This window comes from Gracilinanus agilis, chromosome 5 (assembly GCF_016433145.1).
Source record: "Gracilinanus agilis isolate LMUSP501 chromosome 5, AgileGrace, whole genome shotgun sequence".
Taxonomy (NCBI): Eukaryota; Metazoa; Chordata; class Mammalia; order Didelphimorphia; family Didelphidae; genus Gracilinanus; species Gracilinanus agilis.
Genome location: NC_058134.1, coordinates 162,897,693 through 162,924,615, shown reverse-complemented (window position 1 = coordinate 162,924,615; position 26,923 = coordinate 162,897,693). Strand labels below are relative to the sequence as shown.

Below are 26,923 nucleotides of genomic sequence, written 5' to 3'. Positions count from 1 at the left end.
GATTGTATGTTCTTGGCAGATTTTTTAATGCTCTTTGGGTATTTTTCCACACTTCAAACCAATAAAAATAAGAGAAAGAAAAACACCTATGTGACCTTGGGCAGGGCACTTAACCTCACTCAATCTCAATTTAATCATGTGTAAAACAGGGGAAAGGATTGTACTGGATTCAATGACCTCTAAGATACCCCCAGCACCATCACCATGACTTTACAATCCTAATTCTTCTTTACAATTCATTGGCCCCTCTCAACATAGGGAGCTTTCTAAATAAACAGCTCAGCTTATCCCCTAGCCTCTTTCACAAATGGGAGTGTATTCTTTGCACTTTCCCAATGCCAAATAGGGGCAGTGCAATTCTCACAACTAGCCCCTTGAACGATATGAAATAAAACCTAATTCTCCTGATTCCCCAAGCTAGTCCTTTTTGGTTTGTTTTATCCTTAGTCACAGTGCTACTCCTCCTAGTGCTTTCCTCTGATATTTCCTTCTAGACTTTTACCTTCCATGTTTTCTGCTTGATGCATTGTTGCTATCTATGCAAGGCAGCAGATTTCCTAGTCAAAAGTTCATTAGTATTGACCAAAGGCTGTCGCAATCCTTTCAGAAAGAAGTGGAGGACTGAATACCTTCTATAGAGCAAATCTGTATTTACAGAGCAGAAGTGGAGAAAGAGTAAATTTCTAAGAGCAAGTAATGTCAGATGGAAATGATTTTTGCTTCTTAGTAAATGGATAGGCAAGATAAAGACAATCAGAGAATTATGAGTTGTGTTTATGGCTTTCGTACTCAGTTACACTGAACTCACTAGACACACTCACAAGTATAGGACTTAATGTAGGTGTGTATACATGTATGTACACATGCACACAGATATATATCATTATGTGTTTCTAAATGTGTATGCATGTCTGTACATCGATGTGCACACATGGGTGCTTACATGTGTATGTGTAATGTGTACATATACATTTTCCTTTCTAAGACTTCTCTGTACACTAAGTTCTTTCTTTTTCTGTTCTATACACACACCACACACACAAAACATTATATACATATAATGTTTCACACACATAAAACAATATATATTTTGCATATGTGGGTATAAATTTTTCTTAGCCAACAGGCTCTTTCCTTTTTCAGAATCCAAATTCTTTGTACTGAGTAGAAGCAAAGAATTTTAGAATTGGAGTGTGGATCATCTCATGTAATTTCCTCCTTTTACAGAGGAGGAGCCTGAGATCAAAAGAAGTCAGACAACTCACCCAGGTTCTCACAGCTAGCTCTTTGGACTCTAAGAGTTAAAACTGAATTCTGCTGATTCCCTAACTAGTGCTTTTTGGTTTCTTTATCCTTAGTCCTATTGCTGCCCCTAGTGCCTTCCTTTTGAAATTTCCTTCTATTACATATATGGGTATGGATATATAGATACATATATGTAAGCATATATGTATATAGTACACAGCTATCTGTATGTTGTCATCCCTGTTAGACTGGTAATTCTCTGAGATCAGGAATTATGTTTTTGCCATTCCCTTTATCCTCATCACTAAACATAGTGCTGGGCATATCATAAAGGCAAGTGCCTTTTTATCAAATGATTATACAACAGATACTTCCCCTTCCCTCCCTTTACTGTAAAGAATCATAGAGCTCAGGGGCAACTAGGTGGCTCAGTGAATATAGAGCTAGCTCTGGAGATAGAATGTCCTGGATTCAAACATCCTAGCTTTGTGACCCTAGGCAAGTCACTCTTATTGCTCTTCTGCTTTAGAACCAATAAATAGTATTGCTTCTAAAATGGAAGGGAAGAGTTTTTTTTTTTTTTAAAACGAGTGTCGTAGATCATAACACATGAGGCAAAGATTAGAGAGCCCCAACAACCCTACCATCATCACAATAATAACCTTTCTTTGCATGATGATATCACACAAGAATTGATATGTCCTGAGAGAAATCTGAAAAAACCCTTCACTTAGTATCACTTAAACATTTAAATCATTAAAAAAAAACCACTAAACCTATAAAATAATGTGCAAGATATGCCAGGCTGGACGAGCATATATTTTTTTCTTATCTACAAACTTTTTATTGTGATTTTTTTGGGAGACTAAATTAAGCTGACACTATAAACAAGGCAGCTAGGATTCGAATTTGTATGTTTTAAATCCTACTGAAACCATCACCCACATGCTTTGGCTCAGATTTAACTTTACTAAAAGGACCAGGTTCAAGTGAAAAGCTTATAGTATGGTATTAGAACACATTCTTCCTGAAAGATAATTCCCTAGAACACATGTTCAAATATAGAATTATGTCTTTGCCTAGTTCACATATTAACTGTTAATCCCCTGATTCTAGGAACATTAAGAAACATTAGAAATGCCCAGAATTATCCAAAGTGATGGATGCCTACCTAAGTACATTTTGCATTCACAGATTAAAGTACAAAGATTTTCAATGTCTAGTCACTTACAAGTCTAGCTGGCCTTTCTTTTGACAGATGTCATGTGGAGAGTGGAAAAAAAATTCTATAGTTCCTCTGGCAACTAATGAAAGATCAAAGCAGCACAGTGGGATGTTGCTAGATGTATTGATGTACTATTTTTTTTGTGCCAGAAATCAGGTTGTGTATGATTTTTCTCTTATTTTTGCTGATGTGAGGAGAGTATTTTGGATGCAGTTTTATGTTGGGAAAGATATTTCACTGACCAAAACAGAAAATGTGGACTCATCCATATAAAGATGTGATTTAGAAGCTTGCCAAATCTCTTTGACCTCTAATTTGTTGCATTTCTGAACCAGACAGACTTACATAAAAGTTGGTGGTCAGAGTGTCTGCTTATTACTAGCAACCTAGGAATTTCTTACTTGATAGAGATGGTCAAAACCCTCAATATCATATTTATGACATATATATATGTACATATACACACAAACATTTGTGTGTATATGTATATATATACATATACATATATACATCAATCAATTGCTGCTCTTATTCCCATTTTACAAAGGAGACTGTGAAGTTTGTAAAATGGGAATAAGAACAGCAATGGATGAGTTCATATTTTCTGTTTTGGTCAGTGAAATATCCTTCCCAACATAAGAGGCAGAGAAGTTAAGAGAACTGTCCAAGTTTACACAGATAATATACCTCTTTACTCAACTTTTCCTGATTCCAAGTGCTGCATTCCATTTGCTGTAACATCTAGATGCCACCAAGACACTCAGTAGTCAAATACAGTACTCTAATTAATAGATTCAGCATTTTAATATTTACACATGAAATGGAATCCCAAGATTTTATTTCTAAATAATTTTTCTGAGATTTATGGCATTGCACTAAGTGGTGTCTTAGAATAATCGATCGGGCCACAGCCCACAGTATATTATTATTATTAACTTCCAATAAAATTAGGCATGTACATAATTGCACATATATTAAATATGTTGGAGCTCATTTCTTTAAAAAAAGCTGTCTTGGCCAGCCCTTTTACTCTTCTGGCAAGGAGCTCAGTTTTCTCTTGCCTTCTCTCTCCCCAGCAAGATTAAGACCAATGCATATTTCTTATCTGCCTCTGGGGAGCAGGACTTCTCATTTGCTCTTTTTTGTTTGCAGCAGAGAGAAGGGGAAATTGTTTGATTTTAGTAAAATCACCAGTTTGAAAATAAAAGCCTTTCATCATCAAACTTGGTCACATTGTTATTTTGTTGACAGGAAGAAAATAAAATAACTTTTTTTTCCTAAACGGAAAAACATAAGTATCAATTCACCATTAGCTTTATAACAACTCATCAAGAGCATCATGTGGAATTTAGGTTAAAAATATCCCTTTTACCTAGATTTAAAGTTCCCGAAAGCCAACACTCCTGATATAGGGAATCTATTTTTTCCCTTTGCATAACCAGTCATTCCCCATCTTCAAAATGGTGCATTGTAACATAAAAGGGAAAAAATTACCTGTACACCCCTCCTAGACTTTCTCAGAACAGATGAATTCTACAGCTCCCAATAATCAGAGATTCATTAGCAACTTTCCATTGGATTACATATCTGCCAGACACTGACTATTCAAGGACATATGCATAATTTCCCTGACTTCTTCTGTCAGATTCTCTGTGTCTTAATTCTTTTTTTCAGAAAAGGTCCATATGGATATTTTTTACTGACTTGTACAACTATCTCAATTCCTCTCCTCTGCTGCTTCTATTGGACTGTTTAACAAAAGAAAAACAATAATAATTCTACATAAGTAGATAGTTTTCCTCTAATTCTTCCTTTAAGGTTACTTTTAGAATTCCTAGCTGTTTTCAAAGCTCATCTCAAACACTACCCACTACCACAGATCTTTCCTATTATTCCAGCTGCTAGTGCCTCCCCACTCACAAAATTGTCTTGTATCTATTTTGCATAAATAGACATGCCTGTATATATGATTTCATTGCAGAGAGACCATGAGGTCCTTGAGATCAGGAATGGTGCCTGAAACATAATGTGTCAGACAGTGTTTGCTATATAATGAACACTTGATAAATACTTGTTGATTAGCTGATAAAGAATATAAATAATTCTCGATACCTGTGTTCCTAGTCCTGTATTACTTGAAACTGATCTTTACTGCTGAAAATACTGAATAGTTTCCTTTATCCTCCATCAGACCATTGGTTTTCCTTCTGTTGCTACCAAGTGTGCTCCTTATCATTTTCTCCTCTTCAACATAACTCCACCCATAGGACTCAATGAAAAAAAAAATCTTTCATTTCAGCATTGTTTCCACTTATTTTTCTATATATTTGGATGGATCCATTATTTGCTTGAAGTGTGAACTGCTTATGATTCAGGTCACATCCCTTCCACAGTGCCTATGTAATTTTTGTATATTTTTGTATTATTTTAAACGGGAAATTAACCCAACAAAATGGAGCTCTACTCTAATTGTTTTATTATATGGGGTGTGGGAGGTATTTCTATACCACTTGAGGATTATATACAGAGCCATACATAGCAGGCACTTAATAAATGATAATTGAATTGAATTTGTGATAACAAATAGTTTAAATATCAATACAACAGTAGCTGGAAAATCATACTTCATCCCATACAACTTTCTGTTTCATTTAGTTAGTTCATATTTTTCATTCTTCCTGACTTCATTTTGAATGCTATTATGTTTTCTTCCCATGACACAGCATGTCATATGGGTAGTTTCCAGTTTCAAAGTATCCATTATAATTGATAATGAGGTTGTCTCAGTATTTATTTTTTAAAACTCTACTAAATTCTATCTAGCTTCCTGTTTCTTTTGCCCTTCCAGCTTCTTCTCTAAATGTTCATTAGATCATTTGATTCCGCTACTGGCTCTTCCACCTAGCTCTCTGATTACTAGTTTTCTTAAGCTGCTTTTTTTGATGTTTATAACTTCTTTTTTATTATCTTTCCCTGAATTATTTTATAAACCACTTTGTCCTTTAGACTGTCACTTTCCTTAGGTCTCAATTTTATGCAGTTTGTCAGTACTTTTTGAGATAAGCTGCTTGCTGAGCTCCTTTGGCCTCTTTGTTGCAGTGTTGGTTTATACCAGTTATATTTCTCTTGAAGTTTTTAATAGTATATTTTTTCCATTTCACTTTTTTATTGGTGAAAACTTGTTTAAAGAGATTCATTTACATTTGCTGCAGTTAGAAACAATGCCTTCCCATCTTTGCCCTTTCTATTAAACACTAACTTGCCAATGTTTAAGTTACATATAAGCTACATCAGATGGTTTCAAAATTATTTCTATATACATTAAAATCTATTTTTATGATGTCATTCATTGTTTATGATTCATAGCTTCATACAACTTACAGAAAGTACTTATGATATATTGGGTTGAGGCTTCAGAGTAGCATACAAGCTTTCCTTTCATTCTTTGATACCAAATCATGTTTTCCCACATCATTTTTATGGTCATTTCTGTTCACATTTTTGAATCAAAGCCACAGAATATCAGTATTTTTGAATTATTTTGAAGGTTCATGTCAAGTTCTTCATTAAAGTTTATCTTTTAAAATGGATATTAATGACTAAGCAGCATTTATATTTATGTTGGTTTATAAGATTATTCTTTTCGTTTACAAGATTAAATCTCCAAGAATTCCATTAGAGAATTTGTCTTGTTGTCTATGAATATTTATTTTCATTACTGACAATTTATTTAGAAAATGTAGGTGATAGTTTACTATAGTGGCTCAAAACACAATGTTCCTGTACATTCATATGTTTCATTCTCCTAGCCACTCCCCAATCTATGGGCACCTAATATATTGCAAGCCTTTACAACTATGTAAAAAAATGCTACTACAAATGAATGGCTACATATAAGAATTTTCTATAAAAGAAAAAAATAGAATCTTTTTATACTGCAGTTTTATAAATACAGTTTAATGCCTAAATATGATGCCATTTATATTATTAATTCAGGAACAATCTAATTCTCATTTATCATTTAAGATAAATGCAACAAATGATGAACACAATTCTTTAATCAGTCATTTATACTTCGATGTGACAAAGATCACTTTCTTTTGTTTTTACTAAACCTTTACCTTCTCTCTTAGAATCATTAATAGTAAGTATCAATTCCAAGGCAGAAGAACAGTAAGAACTAGGAAATTGGTTTTAAGTGCCTTGCCCAAGATCACACAGCTAAGACGTGTTTAAGGCTATATTTGAACCCAGAATCTCCTACCTCTAGGCCTGGTTCTCTATCCAATGAACAACCTAGTTGCCGCAAAGATTCTTTTCTTTTTTTCCCCCCAAAGAAAACTTTCAATGCTAGCTCCATGGTATAGTATAAAGAGTCCTGGTATCTGAAAAACTGGTTTTGAGTTCCATCTTTTCCACGTACTAACCTTGATTCATGGACAGTTCATTTTATCACTATGATCCTCACTTTCGTGATCTATAAAGTGGAGACAATGCAAGCTATTATTTCTGATATAACTGAATACAATACCTTAAAATGCTAATCATATTGATGAAGGTAGGAAAGTAGGAAAAGAAAAAATAAAAATAAAAACCCTATTTGAAACAGATCAACTGAAGATTGAATGCAATATGTTTTAATATCAAAAGTATATAACCATCAAAATTAATAAAACTTCAGAATATAATTGTTCTATGTAATAATTTTTGCATGTGTTCTTTATTATTACAGCCCACTGATGCAACAAAGTCTGTCTCTCATCCAATTACTGGAGAAATTCAGGTACGTAAATATAAATTAAGTTAATTGTTATTGTATATTTTTGAGAAACTCCTCCCATTGACATTATTGATATTGTGAACAATGGAGCAGAAAATGTCCTTTTTATTTATGACTTTAAGAAATGTTTAATTTTCATTTTTAGAGAAGAATATTTTTCTTGGAATGAATTTTAAGGGAATAAAAATGACCATGGTACTATCTTATAACAAGATTTAGAGAATAACTCCTCACATGTAATGGGATTACACAGATCATGAAGCTAACTTTCAGGTCATCTCTCAAGCTTCTACTTGATCCCCATATTCAGTCTTATTCAGAACTGTAGGGCAATAAAGAAATATGTTTATATATGTTTGCATTAGTTAGTAAATGTTTTTTCTCCCAAATAAAAGCTATTTAGTCAATCAAATGTTATTTTAAAGCCTGAAAAAAAAATCTATTTTCCCATGTTAATTGTTTGTGTTTCTTTATATACTGAAATAATCTGATCTTTTCAGATTAAAAATATTAAAGCTGCTAAATACATAATTTGTTGGCCATAAATAAATAATAAAACAAGATATATTAAAATAATTTTGCATTATGAAAGATCAAAGCCAGCATCTTCTCGAGCCCACATTATAAATGCAGATGACCACTTCTGAGGAATCCATTTAGTTTACTCAGGATAACAAATAAAGTCTTTTCATAAAAATCCTCTTAACTAAATAAAAGTTATAATAGTTTCTATGTTCCCTGACTTATCTCCAGCCATGACAGGAAAACAGTCTCTCTAGCTTCTCTCAAGGTCACATTCTTAACAGTTTCTCTCTAGGCTCACTATATAAAAGTCACTTTTTAATGTTCTTTCTAACTATGAGGAAGATAAACTTTCATAGTTTATCTTATAGATAGCGTAGATCAAAGTCAAGTGCATGCACACACACACACACACACACACACACACACACACACACACACACACACACACACACAATCTCCCTAACTCCACAAGGAAAATCACCTCATTGGACATTTACAACTGTTAGATTTCTAATTTCTTTGTTCTCAAAAAGAATCAATAATAATGTCTCAGATTCCTTCCAAAAGGCTTTTGAAAACAGAGTTTTCACTCCATGAGTGGTCATGTTGATTTAATTGTTATTCAAAACTTTCTGAAATTTTTTCAGTGACAAAAACCTTGAGAACCTCAATTACTTTGAACTAGTTTAAAAGTGCTATAAATACATAAGATTCCATTATATACTAGTCTATTTCCCTCTTTTAGAAATGTTCTTTAACTGACTGAATCAGTATCCTCAATGATCAATCAACCAGTAAATATTTATTTTAATACCATCTGTGTGAAGCACACTGTGCTGATGGATTTAGGGAGTTCATAAAAATGAAGAGCATAATTAAATCTTGCCATCCTTAAATATCTAATCTAAATCTGGAAATTAAAAGACATTTATAGACACTTATTTTGTGTCAAGCACTGGGGATCAAAAAACAAAAAAGGAAGATAGTCTCTGTACTCAAGGAGCTTACATTCTGATCTGAAAATACAATACATATAATGACAGTGATGGGAAATCATAGAGATTGTTAAATGTGTCATAGAGCAATTGGTTAACATGTCTCTTCCACAAATGGCAGTGCTAATTTGATTAATGTTCTGAGAGAACAAGGTAAAAAGAAAGATATATGTGGGTATCGATGGGGAGGGAGAATGCTGATTAAAAAATCATGGGGGCAGCTGGGTAGCTCAGTGGAATGAGAGTGAGACCTAGAGACGGGAGGTCCTAGGTTCAAATCTGGCCTCAGTCACTTCTCAGCTGTGTGACCCTGGGCAAGTCACTTGACCCCTATTGCCTACCCTTACCACTCTTCTGCCTTGGAGCCAATACACAGTATTGACTCCAAGAGGGAAGGTAAGAGTTTAAAAAAAAAATCATGGAAGGAAGATGGCCAGGGACCTGCAGCATTCAGGACTAGCAAATGTGAAGGCCCATAATTCTGAAGCCCAGATCACTGGAACAATAGATAAAGTGACTTAGTTGGTCATGGAAATAAAAGTTACCCCAGCAAATAAGATCATGTACTGGGTTTGAGATGGAATCTGTATAGCAAAGAAATCTGGCCTAACAGTGATTGGGGAACAACAATATGACATGTAAAAAATCAAAGCTAGGCACCAATAGATATTTATAAAAGAATCACCTGAGTGGCCCAGACATTAAGTGGTTTCTCAATGCAGAAGTCTCTGTAGATTGGGGTGGGCTCATTGAGAGTAATAACTAAGAATGAAAGTTTCACCGAGAAGAGGAATTTGAACTGGTCTTTGAAAGATTAGTAGGATTCCTTTACCTGGAAAAGAAACAATAGGTAGGTGGAATATCATGAACAAATGCATAATAGTAGGAAAATATAAAGTATGGGAATGGACCCTTCTGGCTATTAATGCAACAAAGTCATAATAGGGAAATCTGGAAAGGTAATCTAGGGTGAACATAAAGGTCTTTGAATATCAAGAAGGTGATTACTGTAATGCAAGGTGGCTAACAGAAACTTTTTGCTTCTGTAATTTCTAACGGTCACAAAACATCAGTTAAACATCTTAGAATGTTCAGAAAGTCAGTTAGAACTTAAAGCTATAAATAGAGGTGAAGTTCCAACTGACGGGGCTTTTGCCTTCTGGCTTTTGCTGTGGCTGGAAGCTTTTGCTTTGGCCTTTTGGCTTTGACCTAATCGCTTTGGCCTTGGCCTGTGTTTATTTTGTTTTGGGGAAATTTGGACTTATCTCATTTCTCTGGACCACTCCCTGATCTCCCATCTCCATCCCTCCCCTTCCCTGATTTTCCTTTGGGTTCTGATTGGAAGGGAGGGCTTGGCGATTGAACATTGTGGGTTTTAATTTTTTTTAGATAATTGGAGTATCCTCAAATAAGTTACCCCTAGGTTTGATAAAGACTTTACTTAAAAGGCAGTCAAATCTTCCTGACTGGGAGAGCCGGGCTCTCTCTGTCTAACCTCTCCGTGACCCATCCCCCACCCTCACCCCTTTCCCTAGCAGCAGTTAGAAAACCCTGAACCCCCTCCCCTTCTGACCGACCCTGGTATTAATAAATCCCCTTGTTACCTATTCAAACCCTGTGGTGAGTCATTGTGTCGAAAATTAAGACAAGGGCTCAAGGGGAAGGAATCATTTTCTTTTATTTTTTATAACATTACTTAAGAACAATTAATCTGATCTTGGGGTACAGGATAACTTTTAGCAATAGTATGGAGATCAAATGCAAAGAAACCAGTTAAGAAACATGGTAATTTTCCTAAGCACCAAGTGATAGGGGACAGAAATAGAGTGATGATAATGGGAATGGGAAAAATATACATAGGAAAAATGATTAAGAAAAATTAATAGACAGGACTTAATGATGGATTGAATATATCATAAAATGCTTCTGATTTTCCATTTCTAGCCATATTTCTGTCTTAACTGGATATCCTAAACACTATATTAATAGGACCTGGTTTGAAATCTTAGTTCTGTGACTTTGGTGACTTTGTATAAATCATCCTTCTGTACCTCAATTTCCTAATCTTTAAAATATGCAAATCTAACTATGTTACTTCTAAGGTCCATACTATCTTTGAATCTGTGATCCTATGAGATTTTTATCACCAGATATGGGTTTCTTTTATTACTTTACTTTCTTCTCTTACTCTATGTTGTTGCATGTATTTGTTACTTGAACCCTCAGAATTTATCCTAGTACCAATTTTATTCAATGATATTTTTATTCTTTCTTGAAATATTTCTATAAAGTGAAATGGCAACAGATTTTTGTTACTGCATATGGAAAAGTAGATTATGCTGCAATAAATGTTTAGATTGTATATAGATGGAGTTAGTAATGAGAAAATCAAAATGAAAACAACTGCAGGTATTCCTTTTTACTTTAAATTTTGGGTTCCCTTTATAGATTTAACATAATTATTTCTGGAACAAAGGAATTTATTTCACTATTTTTCTTTCTACATAACTTTACCCTTTCATACCATTTTATTTTCTTTTGCCCAGAATTTTTCATGGGAAAATTACCTAAAGTTTCTTACACCCTCTGAAAGATTATTGGTCAAGATAATCTCCACAATATTTAATGTATTTTTCCAGCAATATCTTCACCCACTCTCCTACATGTAAACTAAATTTCATCCCAAACAATCTCTCCAAATTTGCCTGTGATCACTTCATTTTTAAATCCATTGGACCCTTTTTCATTGTCGATCTTTCCTGATATGGCTGCCTCATTTGACACTATTGGCCATTTCCTCATGGATATTCTTTCCTCCATGAGCTTTTGTAATACTGTGCCCTCCTGCTCTCTTTTTTACTTTTCTCAGTACTCCTCAGTTCCCTTTGTCCACTCAGTGCCCTGTCCTCTACATATGGTTATATTTACAGAGTCTGTCTTCAGCTTTTTCCTCTTTTTTCATTATAGCCTCTCTTAGCAATCTCTTCAACTCTCTTGGGTTAAATTATATTTTCTATGCAAATATAAATATTGAAGTCATATATAAATATATATATCGAAGTCATATATATATACATATATATATATATATGTATATATAACCAGCCCTCATCTCAGCCTTGAGATACAGTACCACATTACCAAATGTGTATTGACCATCTCTTCATAGATGGCCCTTATACTTTTCAAATGATACTTCCAAAGCATAACTCATTATGTCTCTCCTCCAAACAAACAAACAAACAAAACACACACACACACACACACACACACACACACATTTCCCCTCATTCTCCCTATTTCTGCTAAAGCTATGATCATTGTTCCAGTCACCAATGTTCATGAGCTGAGAATCATACTAGACTTTACTTTCATTCAAATCCTCAAATGCAAGCTCTTTTCTCAATTTTAACTCTAGAGGTTTTATTGCCTCCCTTTTTCTACTCATAGAGCTACTCACTCCTGTACTGTTCAAATAGTATTCTAATTTTTCTCTGCCCTCAAATTCATCATCTGTGTAGTTGCCAAATTGATATCCCCAGGTTATAGATTTAATCATATCACCCTACTACTCAAGAAGGTTCAGTGGATCACTATTACCTTTGGGAACCTTAGGGCACATGTGCCCTTTCAAAAGGCAAGATGATTGTTGACTTAATTGCTATTTCCAGAGCAAAAGATGAAAGATATAGAGTAAGTATTCAGCAGTAAAATAGTGGCAGGATATATTTATTATAGTGTCAGATTCAGGGTATATAAAGTTTTTGATGAGTTGATTGAGATTGAGAAATAATTTTTTTAAAGCACATCAAATTTGGCTTGAATTGACCAGTGTTTGAAGCCTGAGTACCTTTGTGATATTAGACAAATAATTTAGCCTTTGTGTAGTTGTTCTTTCATCTAAGAGATGAAGAGGTTAAGTTAGATGTCCTGTAAGGTTTGATATCAATAAAAATATTTGAAAGGAATTTTAAAATAGTTTGATGCCAAGATAATTAACCTAGTTTCATCTTAGAAAATTTGAAATTGCTCTCATTGCTCTCAATGTACAGGTATAATATAATAATTATCTTCTAGAAATCATTTTGTGACTTCCTAAAGTCCAAACTCCTTAGCCTAATAACCAACACTTTTATAATCTAATGCCATCATGCCTTTCCATATGTGTCACAGTTATTGTTCCTCACCATTTAACTTTTCTGAGTCAGTTTCCTTATCTGTAAAATGAGATAAAAATTTGTAGTCCTTACTTCATAGAGTTCTTAGGAATTTAAGATAATTCATAATATGTGCTTTGTAAATTTTGAAGTTCTATATAAATGTTAGATTGTTCTCATCCTATAATTAGCTGGTCAAATCTACTCCTGGAATGTATTCAATTATTTTCTACCTTCATATTTTTGTGTACACAGTTTCCTATATATAGAATGTCATCCTCTCTTATCTCCACTTGTTTGCATTGTTTTTCATCCTTCATCATTCAACCCAAATTCTATGACTTCCTGATTGATTCCCTAATTTCCCTTATCAGAAGTAATTTTGATATAGTTTGACTCATTTAATACTTTATTTTTTCTTATCCGATCATACCATTTCACTCAGTTAAATCCTGTGTTTTCCTATTATTTCTAGAATCCAAATAAAAGTTGGTATACATGGTCCTCAACTTGGCTCCTTCCTATCTTTCAAGGTTTTGTTTGTTTGTTTGTTTGTTTTTTTAACAGTTTCCCTCTCTCCACATAATCTTTAAGCCAGCTATGCTGAAAAACTTGGTGCTTCTAGAATATGACAATCTACCTAACACTGTTTTGTTTTGTTTTGTTTTTTAACAGGGATGTAGGCTGTTATTTATTTTTATCTTTCTTTTTATATCCCTATCTCTTAGCATAATTCCTTCTACTTAATACTTCATAAATGCTCAAAGCAAGGATATTTGGGTTTGAATTCTAGCCCTACCACTAGTTCCCTGAGAGATCTTGAAGTCAACTCTATAATTAAAATTCCATAAGTCTTCCATGTCTTTTGTTCTTTAGATTGAAAAGTACCAAATTCCTTCACTTAAGCCACATATGGAATAATTTTAATTATCTTTTCTTATCCTGGTCTTTAGATACATTGTTCCTTATAAACATCCCCTTTAAAATTTGTGCTAAGCAATACAAATAATCTCTCTGACAGGGAAGTTGAGAATCTGAATGTCATGTCCCTTGCTTTGGCTACAACATTAATATTCTCTTTTTTTTTAAACCCTTGTACTTTGGTGTATTGTCTCATAGGTGGAAGAGTGGTAAGGGTGGGCAATGGGGGTCAAGTGACTTGCCCAGGGTCACACAGCTGGGAAGTGGCTAAGGCCAGATTTGAACCTAGGACCTCCTGTCTCTAGGCCTGACTCTCACTCCACTGAGCTACCCAGCTGCCCCATTAATATTCTCTTGATACAATCTAAGATTCCATTAGCTCTTTTGTTTGAAAACAGGTCTGTTTCATGAAACCTGCTATCCGGACTTTCCTACTATTGTATAATTAAGATTTGTGTCACTTCAAGCAATTGACTTAATATCTCTGTGTCTTGATTTATTTTTCTATAACTTACTTTGAATTTTTTTTCTTCCAGCTCTTAATATTAACTTTAAGTTTATACATTAAGACTTTTTATGATTACATTTAACCTATTAAATCTTAACTTAGCATTAACCCACTGTTTTAACCCATAGAGATCTTTTTAATCCTAGTTTCTTCATCCCATATATTAACTTTCCCTTCAAGCTAAATATTATATATAAATCTATTAAGTATATCAATTATTTTTTTATTTTTTGTTGTTTTTATGTGAATATACATTTTAATAATTATTTTTGACATTGAAGCCCATGTTACCAACCATATCTTTATCCAAGTGATAATGATAAAATAGGACAGAAGGAAGTCAAATTATTAAGACTTACTGATTAAAGTGTTCAATAAGACAGATTTCCCTCCAACCTGATATTAATCCATGTATTAATATTCTTTGTGTCTGATCAATCATTCAGTTTGGAACACACTTTATTATACAGTACATTTTTCTCCATATTATTCACATGAGTACCATGTGACCATTTGTTAAATATTGATTATCCTAAATAAATTATATCTCCTTCACCTACAGTCTAGTAATTCTTTCAAAAATTGGTTGAATCTGGCATAACTAGGTCTTAAATATACTATGTTGGCTAATTGTGTACATGGTCACTTTAAGTGCTTACCAGTATGTCTTTAATAATCTATTCTAGAATTTTGCCAGAAATCTTTGTAAAACTCATTCAAACATAGCTTAAGGTAAGCACAAAAATGAATTCAATATTTTACCACACATAATTCTAAAGCATCACTCAATTTGACACAATTGATCAATAATCAAAGACAATAGTCAATCTGAAAGAGTAATGTAGACAATCTAATAGCCCATTGATTTTTCAACATAGTAAAGTTCTTTATATAATTTTGTGATGATGTTTATTTTTTTTAATTTGTAGGTTTTTTTCTTAATTGGCAAGAAAATGTCCAAAAGAAAGAGAGCTATATTTACATAATGCCAAAGCAATCATTCAATTCATCAGACATCAGAGGCAATTATTTTTCTTTTTAATGACCTGGTTGTCATTTTGCATGTTCGCTTAATTGTTCTCATTTTTCAATGTGTTAAACATTATGCAGATATAGCTAAAATAACATGCAGACCATCAATTATAAGTGTCACAATACCTTTATTCTAGTTTCCCAAATTAAAATGACTTTAACAGATTATTTTACCCTGAGCTCTTGTTCTGTACAAAACTATGGAATGAGTGAAGAGCTGTAGGATTACCATCAGAGAGTTAGTATAACATGTAGAAATTCATTAACTGCATGCCTTTTTCACCATACTTATCTTCTTAGCCTGAAGTATCTGTCTCTAAATAGTATCTATCTCAATACCCCTGGCTAATCACATAGAGAAAAAAGCAATTTACTTGTTCTGACAAAAGATATCAATTGTACATTCTAGTTGTGATGAGCCCATAAGTATTCAAAGAATTAGTCATTGTTCTAAACACCAAAGACTTTCTTTAAAATGAAAGTAGTATTCTCGTAAAGTTTTCTCTTTCGGAAACATATTCTAACAAGCCTGCACTTTTCATTTTCCTTTGAAGTGAATGGGGAATGAGAAAGAAGTGTATAGTAGAAAGAATACTTGATTCTTCCATTTACTAGATGTATAACTTAGGACCAGCCATTTATACTTCTTGAATCTTTATGTTCTTCATCTGAAAAATGAAGGCTTTAATATTTGTGATCATCAGACAGCTCTTTATGACATATAGAAGTGAAGTGTTACCTTTAGTAAGAACTAGGAATAAGATTAGATATTTCAATATTAAATAAAAATTTAATCATTTTCTGTACAGTAGTTATTTTAATTAAAAGACAACAAGTATTGCTGCAGTGAATGAGAAATTATTTTTCTAGGATAATTCAACAAATTTGGGGACAAACATTTATTAAGAACCTATTGTGATAGGTACCAGGTTTGGGAACTGGGAATGAGATGCAAATTTAGATCTCTGATTTTTATCAATGAATTTATATGGGGATAATAACATCAGTGACAATAATATAAAGCTTTTAAAGCTTGAAAAAAACTTTATATATGTTACTAAATTCATTTTTATAAGAAAACTATGAAATAGGTACTATAGATACAATTATCCTCACTTGGAATATGAAGGAACTGAGTCAACAAGCATTTATTAGATCCTTAATATGGACTGAGCACCATGTTAAGCTTTGGAGATACAAAGACAAAGACACACACACACACACACACACACACACACACACACACACACACACCTACAGATTCCCTGCTCTTGAGACCCTCATGGTTTAATGGGACTCTTAATTAAGGTTGACAAAGGCTAAATGAATTTCACAGAATCACGCAACTAGGAATGACAAGAGGTCAAATTTGAACTTAGATCAATACTGATTCTAAAACCAATGCTCAGTCTACTGAACTCCCTTGATGCCTTCCAATACACATAATGATAATACAAAATTCCACACACTGAAAACATTGTTATTGTTCATTAGTTTCAATCCTGCCCAACTCTTCACAACTCTATGAGGGGTTTTCTTTTGGGGTTGGGGTGGGCATTTAATTAATTAATTAGGAATATTTTCTCATGGTTATATGATTCATGTTCTTTCCCACACCTCTTCCTTCCCCCCTCCCAGAGCTGATAAGCAATTCTACTGGGTTATACATGTATAGTTGTTCAAAAACTATTTCCATATTATTAATATTTGCAATAGAATGATTATTTAAAGCCAAAATCCCCAATCATGTACCCATTGAACCATGTGATCAATCATATGTTTTTCTTCTGTATTTCTACTTCCACAGTTCTTTCTCTAGAAGTGGAGAGAGTTGTTTCTCTGAGGTCTCATGGGATTGTCCTGGATCATTGCATTGCTACTAGTAAAGAAGTCCATTACATTTGATTGTGCCATAGTGTCTCGCTTTCTGTGTACAATATTCTGCTCCTTTCACTATGCATCAATTTCTGGAGATGATTCCAGTTCACATGGAATTCCTCCAGTTAATTATTCCTTTCAGCACAATAATATTCCATCACCATCAGATATCACAATTTGTTCAGCCATTCCCCAATTGATGGATGCCCATTCATTTTCCAATTTTTTTGCCAATATAAAAAGCACAGTTACAAATAGTTTTGTACAAGTATTTTTCCTTAGTATCTCTTTGGAGTACAAACCCAGCAGTTATATGGCTGAATCAAAGGGCAAATAATCTTTTAAACCCCTTTGGGCATAGTTCCAAATTGCCTTCCAGAAGAGTTGGATCAGTTCACAACTCCACCAGCAATGCATCAGTGTACCAATTTTGCAACAACCCATGAGGGGTTTTCTTGGCAAAGATGCTAGAGTGGTTACACATTTACTTCTCCAGCTCATTTTACAGATAAAGAAATTGAGGCAAACTGGATTAAGCAATTTGCCCAGGGTCACACAGGTAGTCACTATTGAAGACCAGTTAAACTCGGGAAGATGAGTCCTCCTTCTTCTAAGACCTAGGCCCATCACTATATGCCTTGTATCACTTACTTGCAAAAGAAAGGCTCTTTAGTAGGAAGGCCATTATGAGCAGAAGGAGTCAAAAGAGAACTTCCTGAAAGAAGTGAATTTTATTTGAATGTAGACAAAGCCACCAACTCAACCAAATATTGCAATATTCATTATAGCTTCAAATCAACTATGACAAACACCTTGGAAACCTCATCATACACATTCTTCAAGCAAGAAACCTTGTGCCCAGAGACAACAATGGATATTCTGATCCTTTTGTTAAGGTTTATCTTCTTCCCGGGAGAGGGTAAGTGAAAAAGAAACTTATTATAAATATTTTTATTTAAAAACTCCATTAGAGAAGTTGTTCCCCATTAAAAACTTGGTTTTAAATCTTGCCTCTGATGCCTATGGCCTGGTTGACCTTGGGCAAGTCAATTAACTTTCCTGGGCCTCAGTTTTCTTATTTTTAACATGTAAGGTTCGGACTAGATGACTTTTGGTTCCTTTCCAATTTGATGTCTATAGTTTATAATTTAAAGAAAAAAACACTGATGATATTAGCAGTCTTATGGTTATTGTTCATTTGTTTTGAATCTTTGGGATGTCATTTCTTATTTTCTTTGCAAAGATACTGGAGTGGCTTTTTGTCATTACCTCCTCTAACTCTTTTTTAAAGATGAAGAAACTTAGATAAACAGTAAGATGACTTGTCCAGGATCATACAGCTAGCAAGGGTTTAACATCAGCTTGGAACTCAAGAAGATGTATGTCCAGGCCAAATGCTTTATCCTCTAAGCTTCTTAACTGCTCTTACCTTAACAGTCTTATCTTCCAAATAATTATCCTAAAATTTAATTCATCTTTTTCACATGGCATATACTTAGTACAATTTGGTAGACAACCTATATTAATTAGTAATTAACTCTCAAAAATCCATGATTTCACTTCACACTTTGAGGAAATGAGCCAGGATAGATGTTTAATGTATTTTTAATATGAATTGAGGCAGTGTCAATTAAGATGAGGGCAACATAGTAAAACTTAAAAATTTGTGCTAATTTTCAAGTTTGTTAGACTTTTGAAATCTGCTTGAAAACTACATGAATTAACTTAATTTTAAAATAGTACATTTTAATTATTAACTACTAAGTATTTATCAGAGTTGTTTCTTAAAAATATTTAGTTATTTTCAAAAATTTGACTAGAAAGTAACAAAAATTCCTTTTTAAGCACTTTGACAAGTATGATTTATCATTTGCCTGTTACAAAGTATGAACTCATCGAAGATGCTTAATGTTTGAATGGAATATGATAAGGATTATATTCTGGCCTATAAATCATATTTAAAGGGCTTTTATGAAGTTATTGTGGTGACTGACCACTGTTATGGTTTTTTCTGCCCCGTTTATATCAGAGGAATTAAAGGGATTTAACTACATGGGAAGTAGAATGGGAGAAGAGACTAAGAAAATAGCAACAAAGTCAGCAAGACCTTTAAGACCTTTTGAGTTATGCTGGCTCTGGAGTCTAGACAAGTCATTTAATCTTTCAGTATCCCCAGTCAACTCTCTTGACAAAGGAAATTGCCAAGCAGGTGGCAATCAACCTTGAGAGGGGGTGTGACATCAGGTAATACCTTTTATCAGTGAAGCCTAAAGTCCAGTCTGAAAAGAAACAAAGCAAAACAAGTAAACCTCCCAACCCCAGCATCCTACAGGACTTTGATTAAATATTCAATTTAAAGTCATGAAAGTGGATGGCCTAATAATCAAAAGACTGTAGTCTAGTGCCTTCTTAGCTTTTTATTTGAGTGGCTTAGTGCAAGTTATTTGATTTCTCCCAACCTAAATTTCTTAAATATAATAACTGAAATTGGCAAAAGTAAGAACAAAATCAGAAAGTGTATTTAAACTACTTTAAGTACTGTGATTTGTTATATAATGTCACATTTTTATTTTCAATCACCCTACTTTTATCTTCTGGAATTGAGGTTTACACAAACAAAAAAGGTTTAAAATATTTTTAAAACTCCTCCATGATTTAATGTAATAAATGGAAACTTAGAAAGTTAGACTGGGAGTTAATATGAGTGAAATAAGCTGACTATTCTATATCTGAGAAGCAATTACATCAAAACCTTTACTAAACAATTAATCAACAAACATTAATTAAAAATACATTATCTCTTAAGAACTACTAAGTGCTCAGGATACAAAGAAAGTAAAAAACCATTCTCTGCCCTCAAGGAGCTTAAATATTAATGGAGGAACAGCAGAAAAATCTCTAGGAACATATCTCACATATACAGAGTAGATAGAAATAAAACTGGCAGAAAAAGGCACTAGTTACTAGGGAATCAAGAAAGATCGCCTGCAAAAGGTAAGATTCAAACTGAAACATCATGCAAGCCAGGGAAACTAAAGAGTTTCAGGGAAATTGCATTTTGGGTATGGGTGTAGCCAGCAAAAAGACATAAAGATTAAAAGTGTCATGTCATGTTGTAGAAACAGTAACTAGGCAGGTGTAGCTGGGTCGCAGAGTCCAAAGAGGAAAGTAAGGTATAAAAAGACTAAAATAATAAAGACTAGGTTGGGAAGGGTTTTACGTGCCAAATGATAGTTTTGTATTTGGTCCTGGAAGTCTTAGAGAACCACTGGAGCTCATGGTGTAGCACAATGACAGAATCTATGTTTTGTTTTGTCTTTAATCATCTTAGCAATTTAGTAGAAGATGGATTGGAGTAGGAATACATGTGATGCAAGGAGATCAGTTATAAAGCTATTTAAATATTTAAGTTACAAGGTGATAAGAGCTTGAATTAGTATAATAAATGGATTGTTAGTAAGAGATAGAGTGCTATATATGCGAGATGTGCAAGAGTAGACCTTGGATTCTTTGTTTAGTACCATTGCTAGTGGGGACTGAAGATGATTCTGAAGTCATAGGTCTGAGTGAGTGGGAGGATTGTGGTGGTGCCCTAAGAAGTAATGGGGAAGTTAAGAAGAGAGATGAAGACTGGAGGGGAGACAATGAATTCACTTTGAATGTATTTGAATTTGTCCCAGCATTGGGATATCTAGATGAAGACCTTAAAAGCTCATTTGATGCAATTGTAACACAGGTGATGAAATAAAATAAGTTTTATTGGTTTGGGAATTATCAGCATAAAGATTTTTATTGAATCCATGGAACCAATGATGTCGCCAAGTATAGTACAAAAAAGAGAAGAAGGGCCACAGTCCACCTAATGGATATGACATGAATGAAGAACCAGCAAAAGGGCCTGAAAAGCAATGTTAGACAGGAGGAAAAGGAGAAGACAGATGATTAACAGTTCTAATTGCTACAGAAATGGCAAGGTTGAGGGAAAAGAAAAGATAATTATATAAAGCAACCAATAAATCATTGATACCTTCGAAAAGGATAGTTTAAATTGAATGTTGATATTGGAAGCTAGAAAATAGAATATAGAGGAGAATGAAAGAAGTGGAGGCACCTAACATAAATGACTTTTTCAAGATTAACTGAAAAGGGAAGACATTTCAAACACAATATATAGGCAGTTTAGAGCCCTTGGTCTAAAATCAGGAAGAGCTGAATTCATATTTTATCTCTTGATACTTACTGGCAGTATGATTCTGGACAAGTCACTTAATCTCTATCTCCTCAACTATAAAATGGAAATAATAACAGTACTTATATCTCAGGGTTGTCATAAAGATTAGATGAGATAATACATGTAAAGCATTTAACCACAATGTTTTGTCCACAGGTGTTTGGTTAAAGTTTGTTTTCCTTCCTCTCTTTCCTAAGTTGAATGATAGATGTTAGAATTAAGTGAAGGTTTGATAAGGATGGAGATGACATGAGGAAAACATAGACATGTTTGCAGGAAGTATGGAAAAAATCCCAAAAGCCAATAGATAGGGAGATATTTAAGAAGAAAAGGAAGGGGCATCATGATGATGGAGGCAATTTGCTAGGTAATATAGGAAGAGATGATATCATGAGTGGCTCCCTACCCCATGGTAGGACAGCACTTTAACTAAGACAAGAGTGATGGATGAGTTGTGGGGGTGGGGGGAGCAGATATATGAATGATTGAAATGAGGGAGTGGGGAAATTTTTCTAGGGACTACTCTGTAATTTTTTCCTTTGAAATAAGAGGCAGAATTTTTTCTGAAATAATGAAAAGAAGGGATGAATTGAGAAGGTGATGGATAGTGTGATAGTGAATCTGTTGAGGATAAGTTGAATATTTGCCATTCTAAAGTGAAGGCTCAATTGGGATGAGATAACATAAAGTTGTAGTGGGCCCAAGACAGCAAAATTGAATAATTTTCTATTCAGGAGTATGTGAATAGCTGAGAGTCATCTAGGATTCTGGTTGGCAAAATATGAGCTCTTCATATTTACCTTTAAAATTATGAAGGATAATTGAAATATTAGGGACTGGTAGGGCAATTGATACAGGGAAAGATGAAAGAATGAGTGCAGAGGTGGGGAAGGAACAACCAAAAAATAGGATGCTCTGTAAAAATGTCAATTGTATTGCAAGTTGTTTCATAATTAAAGTGCTGAACAGAAGAAAACATTATGAATTTTTATGTTTGGTGAAGCAAAACACTTAGAGGTATTTTCTACCATGACTTGGTAATCAAGGGCACTATTTGTTTCATTTCTGAGTACATTTTAAAATCTTTGGCCAATTAAAGAAAATCTGGCAATTGCCACTACCTGCAGTAGAGAGAGAAAAGTCTTCAATTAGAAAACAGATTACAAAACTTTATCAGTATGAGATTTTGCTAGACAGCATATAGCCTTGCTAGAAGCTACAAGATGTTGTAGAATGGTAATGCCTCCGAGTATTTGACTGCCTAAAGCATTAATTCTATTAGCAATAGTTTAAACTGAAAATTATAAATCATGAGTATGTTCCAAATCACATCAACTAGGTTTGGGTGGGAGAGGTTATTTCCTTCTTGCTTCTAATGTTGGGATCTGGCTCCTTGTCTCTGTAATTATTGCTGTTTATTCACATATTTCTCTCTCATTTCTCTTCTTTTAACCCCTGCTGCTCTTTTCCAACTTCCCCGTTTTTCTGTCCCTTGTTGAACCCATGCAGCCAAGTCATGGTTGTCCAGAATGCAAGGTAGAGTGGCTTATTTTCTAGTGTCATGGTTTGAACTGCCTTTGGAATTGTGCATATTTAGTGTTTGCATGCATGCATGATTGCATATAGAATCACTGCACCTCTAATTGTTCCCTTGCCCCTCCATGGCCTGATGATTTATTAATCTGCCTTTAGATGTTGCTATACTGTTGGAGTTTCATCAAATTTCTGATGATCTAAAACTTGAATAGAGCAATAAAAACATACATTAACCTGTATGTGTTTCTGGATAAAAAGTGAATTCTCATAAGCATGACTCAAAATATCAGATAATTCAAATAATGAAATTCCATTTAAATATAAATATTCATGATTTGTTCTAAAATCTACAGAAACTCCACAGAAAAAAATTAAAACTAATATTTCTAATTATGATTTAATTTTTTAAAATTTTATTCCAGTAACAAATATACACATAAGTTTTCCAAGGTTACAGGATTCATGTTGTCTCCCTCCCCTCTTCCCTCCTCTCTCCCATAGTTGCCAAGCAATTCCACTGTTTTATAAGTATTTCATCACTCAAAAACCTATTTCTATATTATTCCTTTTTATAATAATCTTTTAAAATCAAAACCCAAAATCACATACACAAATAAACAAGTGATAAATCACATGTTTTCTTCTGCATTTCTACTCCAACAGTTCTTTCTCTAGCAGTAGAAAGCATTCTTTCTCAAAGATCCCTCAGAGTTGTCCTGGATCATTGCATTGTTGTTATTACATTAGATTGTCTCACAGTGTTTCAGTTACTGTGCATAATGTTCTTCTGGTTCTAATTATTTCACTCCACATCAGTTCAGTAGATCCTTTTTTTCACTTCTTATAGAAATAAACCGTTTCATCATTCCTTATATCAAAATAGTATTTTCGATCACCATCATAAATTACAATTTGTTCAGCCATTGCCCAATCGAGGGACACCCCCTCATTTTCTAATTTCTTGCCATCACAAAAAGCACAGCTATAAATATTTTTGTACAAACAGGTCCATCCCTTTTTTTTTTTTTTTATCTCTTTGGGATACCTATGTAATAGTACTATTTACTGATTCAAAAGGCATGCATTCTTTTAAAATTCCATCAGATAAACTTCCTAATTTTGTTGGTAGGTTGAACCCTAATCCTAGCCTCAGGTATTTTTTTTTACTTCCATATGCTCTTCACTTTCTCTAAACAGTATGTTTTTGGCATACATCCTTAAATATTGTACTACCTTCACAATAGACCCCAAGCTATTCCATTAAGGGTGTTGGAGCTCTGCCATTCCTCCCAATTTCCTGTGAACTGAAAGGGAATATGCCATATATTTTATAGACCAAAGACAGGAAGCTGGATTTCTGGAAGAAACTGATCCAACTACCTAACAAAAGGATAGCAGAAACAGCAGGATCATTTGCACTCCCATAAAGGGCTAACATAATAAATTGCTATCCAAATTTTTATTGAAATCTCTTAATTCCATGACACTGAATGTACTGTTTTGGTAAAGATGTAGAAGTGGGATGACAACCATTTTAATTTTACCCCAAACAATCCTCCTAAAGCATTTATTTTTGTATGTTGTTTTTAATGGCATCTCTACTAATCTTGACAAACTACAACAATAATAATAAACATTCAAATTTTTAAAGGCATGAGAATACTTAAGTATTTCAAAGAACAGGATTAGTCACCACAGCCCTTCATTTGCCCAGAAACATTCTATTTAATTACAGCAACATAATATCACAAGCAAGGAAATTTGACTGGGTTGTTGGTTCTTGTTATGGCTGACTGTGTCACACAAGAATCCTTTCCATATCTCTCCTAAGTATACATGAAAACAAATCTGTTTCAAAGAGATAGTGTTGCTCTAGGAAAAACAATATCAATCACATTATTCAGAACCTTCTGGTCTTATTATCTAGAGTATGTAGGAGCAAAAATATCAAATGTTTAGTTATTCTCAATTTAGCATGATAGAATTCAGTAATTATTCTGGTTATGTTAAAACAATAATAGTTGGAAATAAATGGAAAATCTTAGATTGTGCTATAGCAGATCTTACATTCAATCTCTTTCATGGTGTGAGTAGAACCATGAAGATTAAAAGATAATGTCATTTAAAAACCACCACACAGAGGTAAACCATTATATATATATGCTGAATGAGATACACATTTTTGGGCAAGGAAGATATGAAAATTTATTTTCTTAAGTATTCATGTTTGTTGAAAGATTTTGGTTTCTCTTTTTCTTTTCTAGAAAGTAGAGAGGTGGAACAGAGAGAAAATAGTACTTATTAATTGGGAAGAGTAATTAAATTTAAAAATCATCATATGAATATATATTATATTGTTATGTTAGGTTTATTATAAATTTTATATTACATGCTATATCATCCTTTGTCATGTTATGCTATGTTTGGTCATTTATATCATATTAATGACATTAAATCATTACATTGTATTATATTACATTATATCACATAATGCAGTAATGGACAAACTTATTAAAGAGGGGGCCAAAAGAAAGGAAATACTCATCTGTCAGTCTGTTTCTGAGGCAACTCTTTCGAAGTTTCATTGTATTGTATTCATCAGATTTGAAATAATGTTGCTCAGCTGGATAGAACATTTCAGGGGGCCGCATCTGGCCCACAGGCTGTATGTAGTTTGCCCATCACTGATATAATGTATGTGGTATAATGTATATCATATATCTAGGGGTGGGTATAGTGGATGTTAGCACCAACGTCGTTGCTCCTAAAGATATAATAATTTTAAAGAGTTTAGTACACTGCCTAGCATAAAGTAAGTACTATATAAGTATTAATTATTAGTAGTAGTAGTTTTAAATCATATAAGGTATTATTCAATTACTTGTAGTAATGGGATAATGCAATAAGAAATTAAAAGGCTTCATTTGGGTTGATAATTGTGCCATACTAATATCTATAATATTTCTAGTTTCTTTCTTATTTTAAGTTTTTACCAAATTTACTTCCAGCAAACAGAAAACCTAATTAGTTCTTTTTTTTAGTGTTTACTTTTCTTCCTATCCTGAGGTGACAGTGATAATGAGTGGGACACTGTTCAAAAGTCAAACAATAGGAGAGAGGAAAATGAAAGCAAAGTGTGTGAATGATGCATTGACTGAATAATTGAGGTCTAGACAATTCAGAGATGGTTTTCATTAAAGACAGAAGGTTGTCATTAAACAGATAAATGAAATCATACTGCTTTCTTTCACATTGATCCAATTTTATGCCCTTGAGTGGAAGACTGTATAACCTAGATTTTGCTGACTAGAATTTTTTTGCCTTGTTCTACTCTGGGTTTCCTCTACATGGTTATTTTTTCATTAATAGAAGTATTTCTGGGCCTATGTAGGTTTTTTATGAATTTTTTTAAACCCTTACCTTCTGTCTTACATACAATACTGTGTATTGGCTCCAAGGCAGAAGAGTGGTAAGGGTAGGCAATGGGGGTCAAGTTACTTGCCCAGGGTCACACAGCTGGGAAGTGTCTGAGGCCAGATTTGAACCTAGGACCTCCCATCTCTAGGCCTGGCTCTCAATCCACTGAGCTACCCAGCTTGCCCCTTTTTATGAATTTTTAAAGTACTGATACTAAAAGAAAACTCATTTCAATCTGTACAAAAATAAAAGAAAAAAAATCCCCACATAATGTTGCCTTTCAAAGCATATATATGTATAAGTATGTATGTGTATATATATATTTATATATATTACAATTTTTATTAGGGGAAGTACTAACTGAAGAAGAAAATATGTTTTGATATATCAACAACCACACCTAAATGTAAGAACAAATCAATTAAAAGATTTCTGCGAATGAGGATACAATAACTCAAACAATAGCAGTAAAG

The 26,923-nt window shown here is 33.6% G+C and overlaps 1 protein-coding gene across 1 annotated transcript in view; it reads left to right on the top strand.

Annotated features, from left to right (window-relative positions):
- Positions 1–26,923, top strand: part of PCLO (piccolo presynaptic cytomatrix protein) — a 555,993-nt gene that overhangs the window by 413,262 nt on the left and 115,808 nt on the right. The window contains exons 14-16 of the mRNA XM_044677248.1: positions 7,203–7,253; positions 18,055–18,185; positions 23,007–23,033. Of these exons, the coding sequence (XP_044533183.1) occupies positions 7,203–7,253; positions 18,055–18,185; positions 23,007–23,033 (209 nt within the window). The remainder of the gene's footprint in view (positions 1–7,202; positions 7,254–18,054; positions 18,186–23,006; positions 23,034–26,923) is intronic.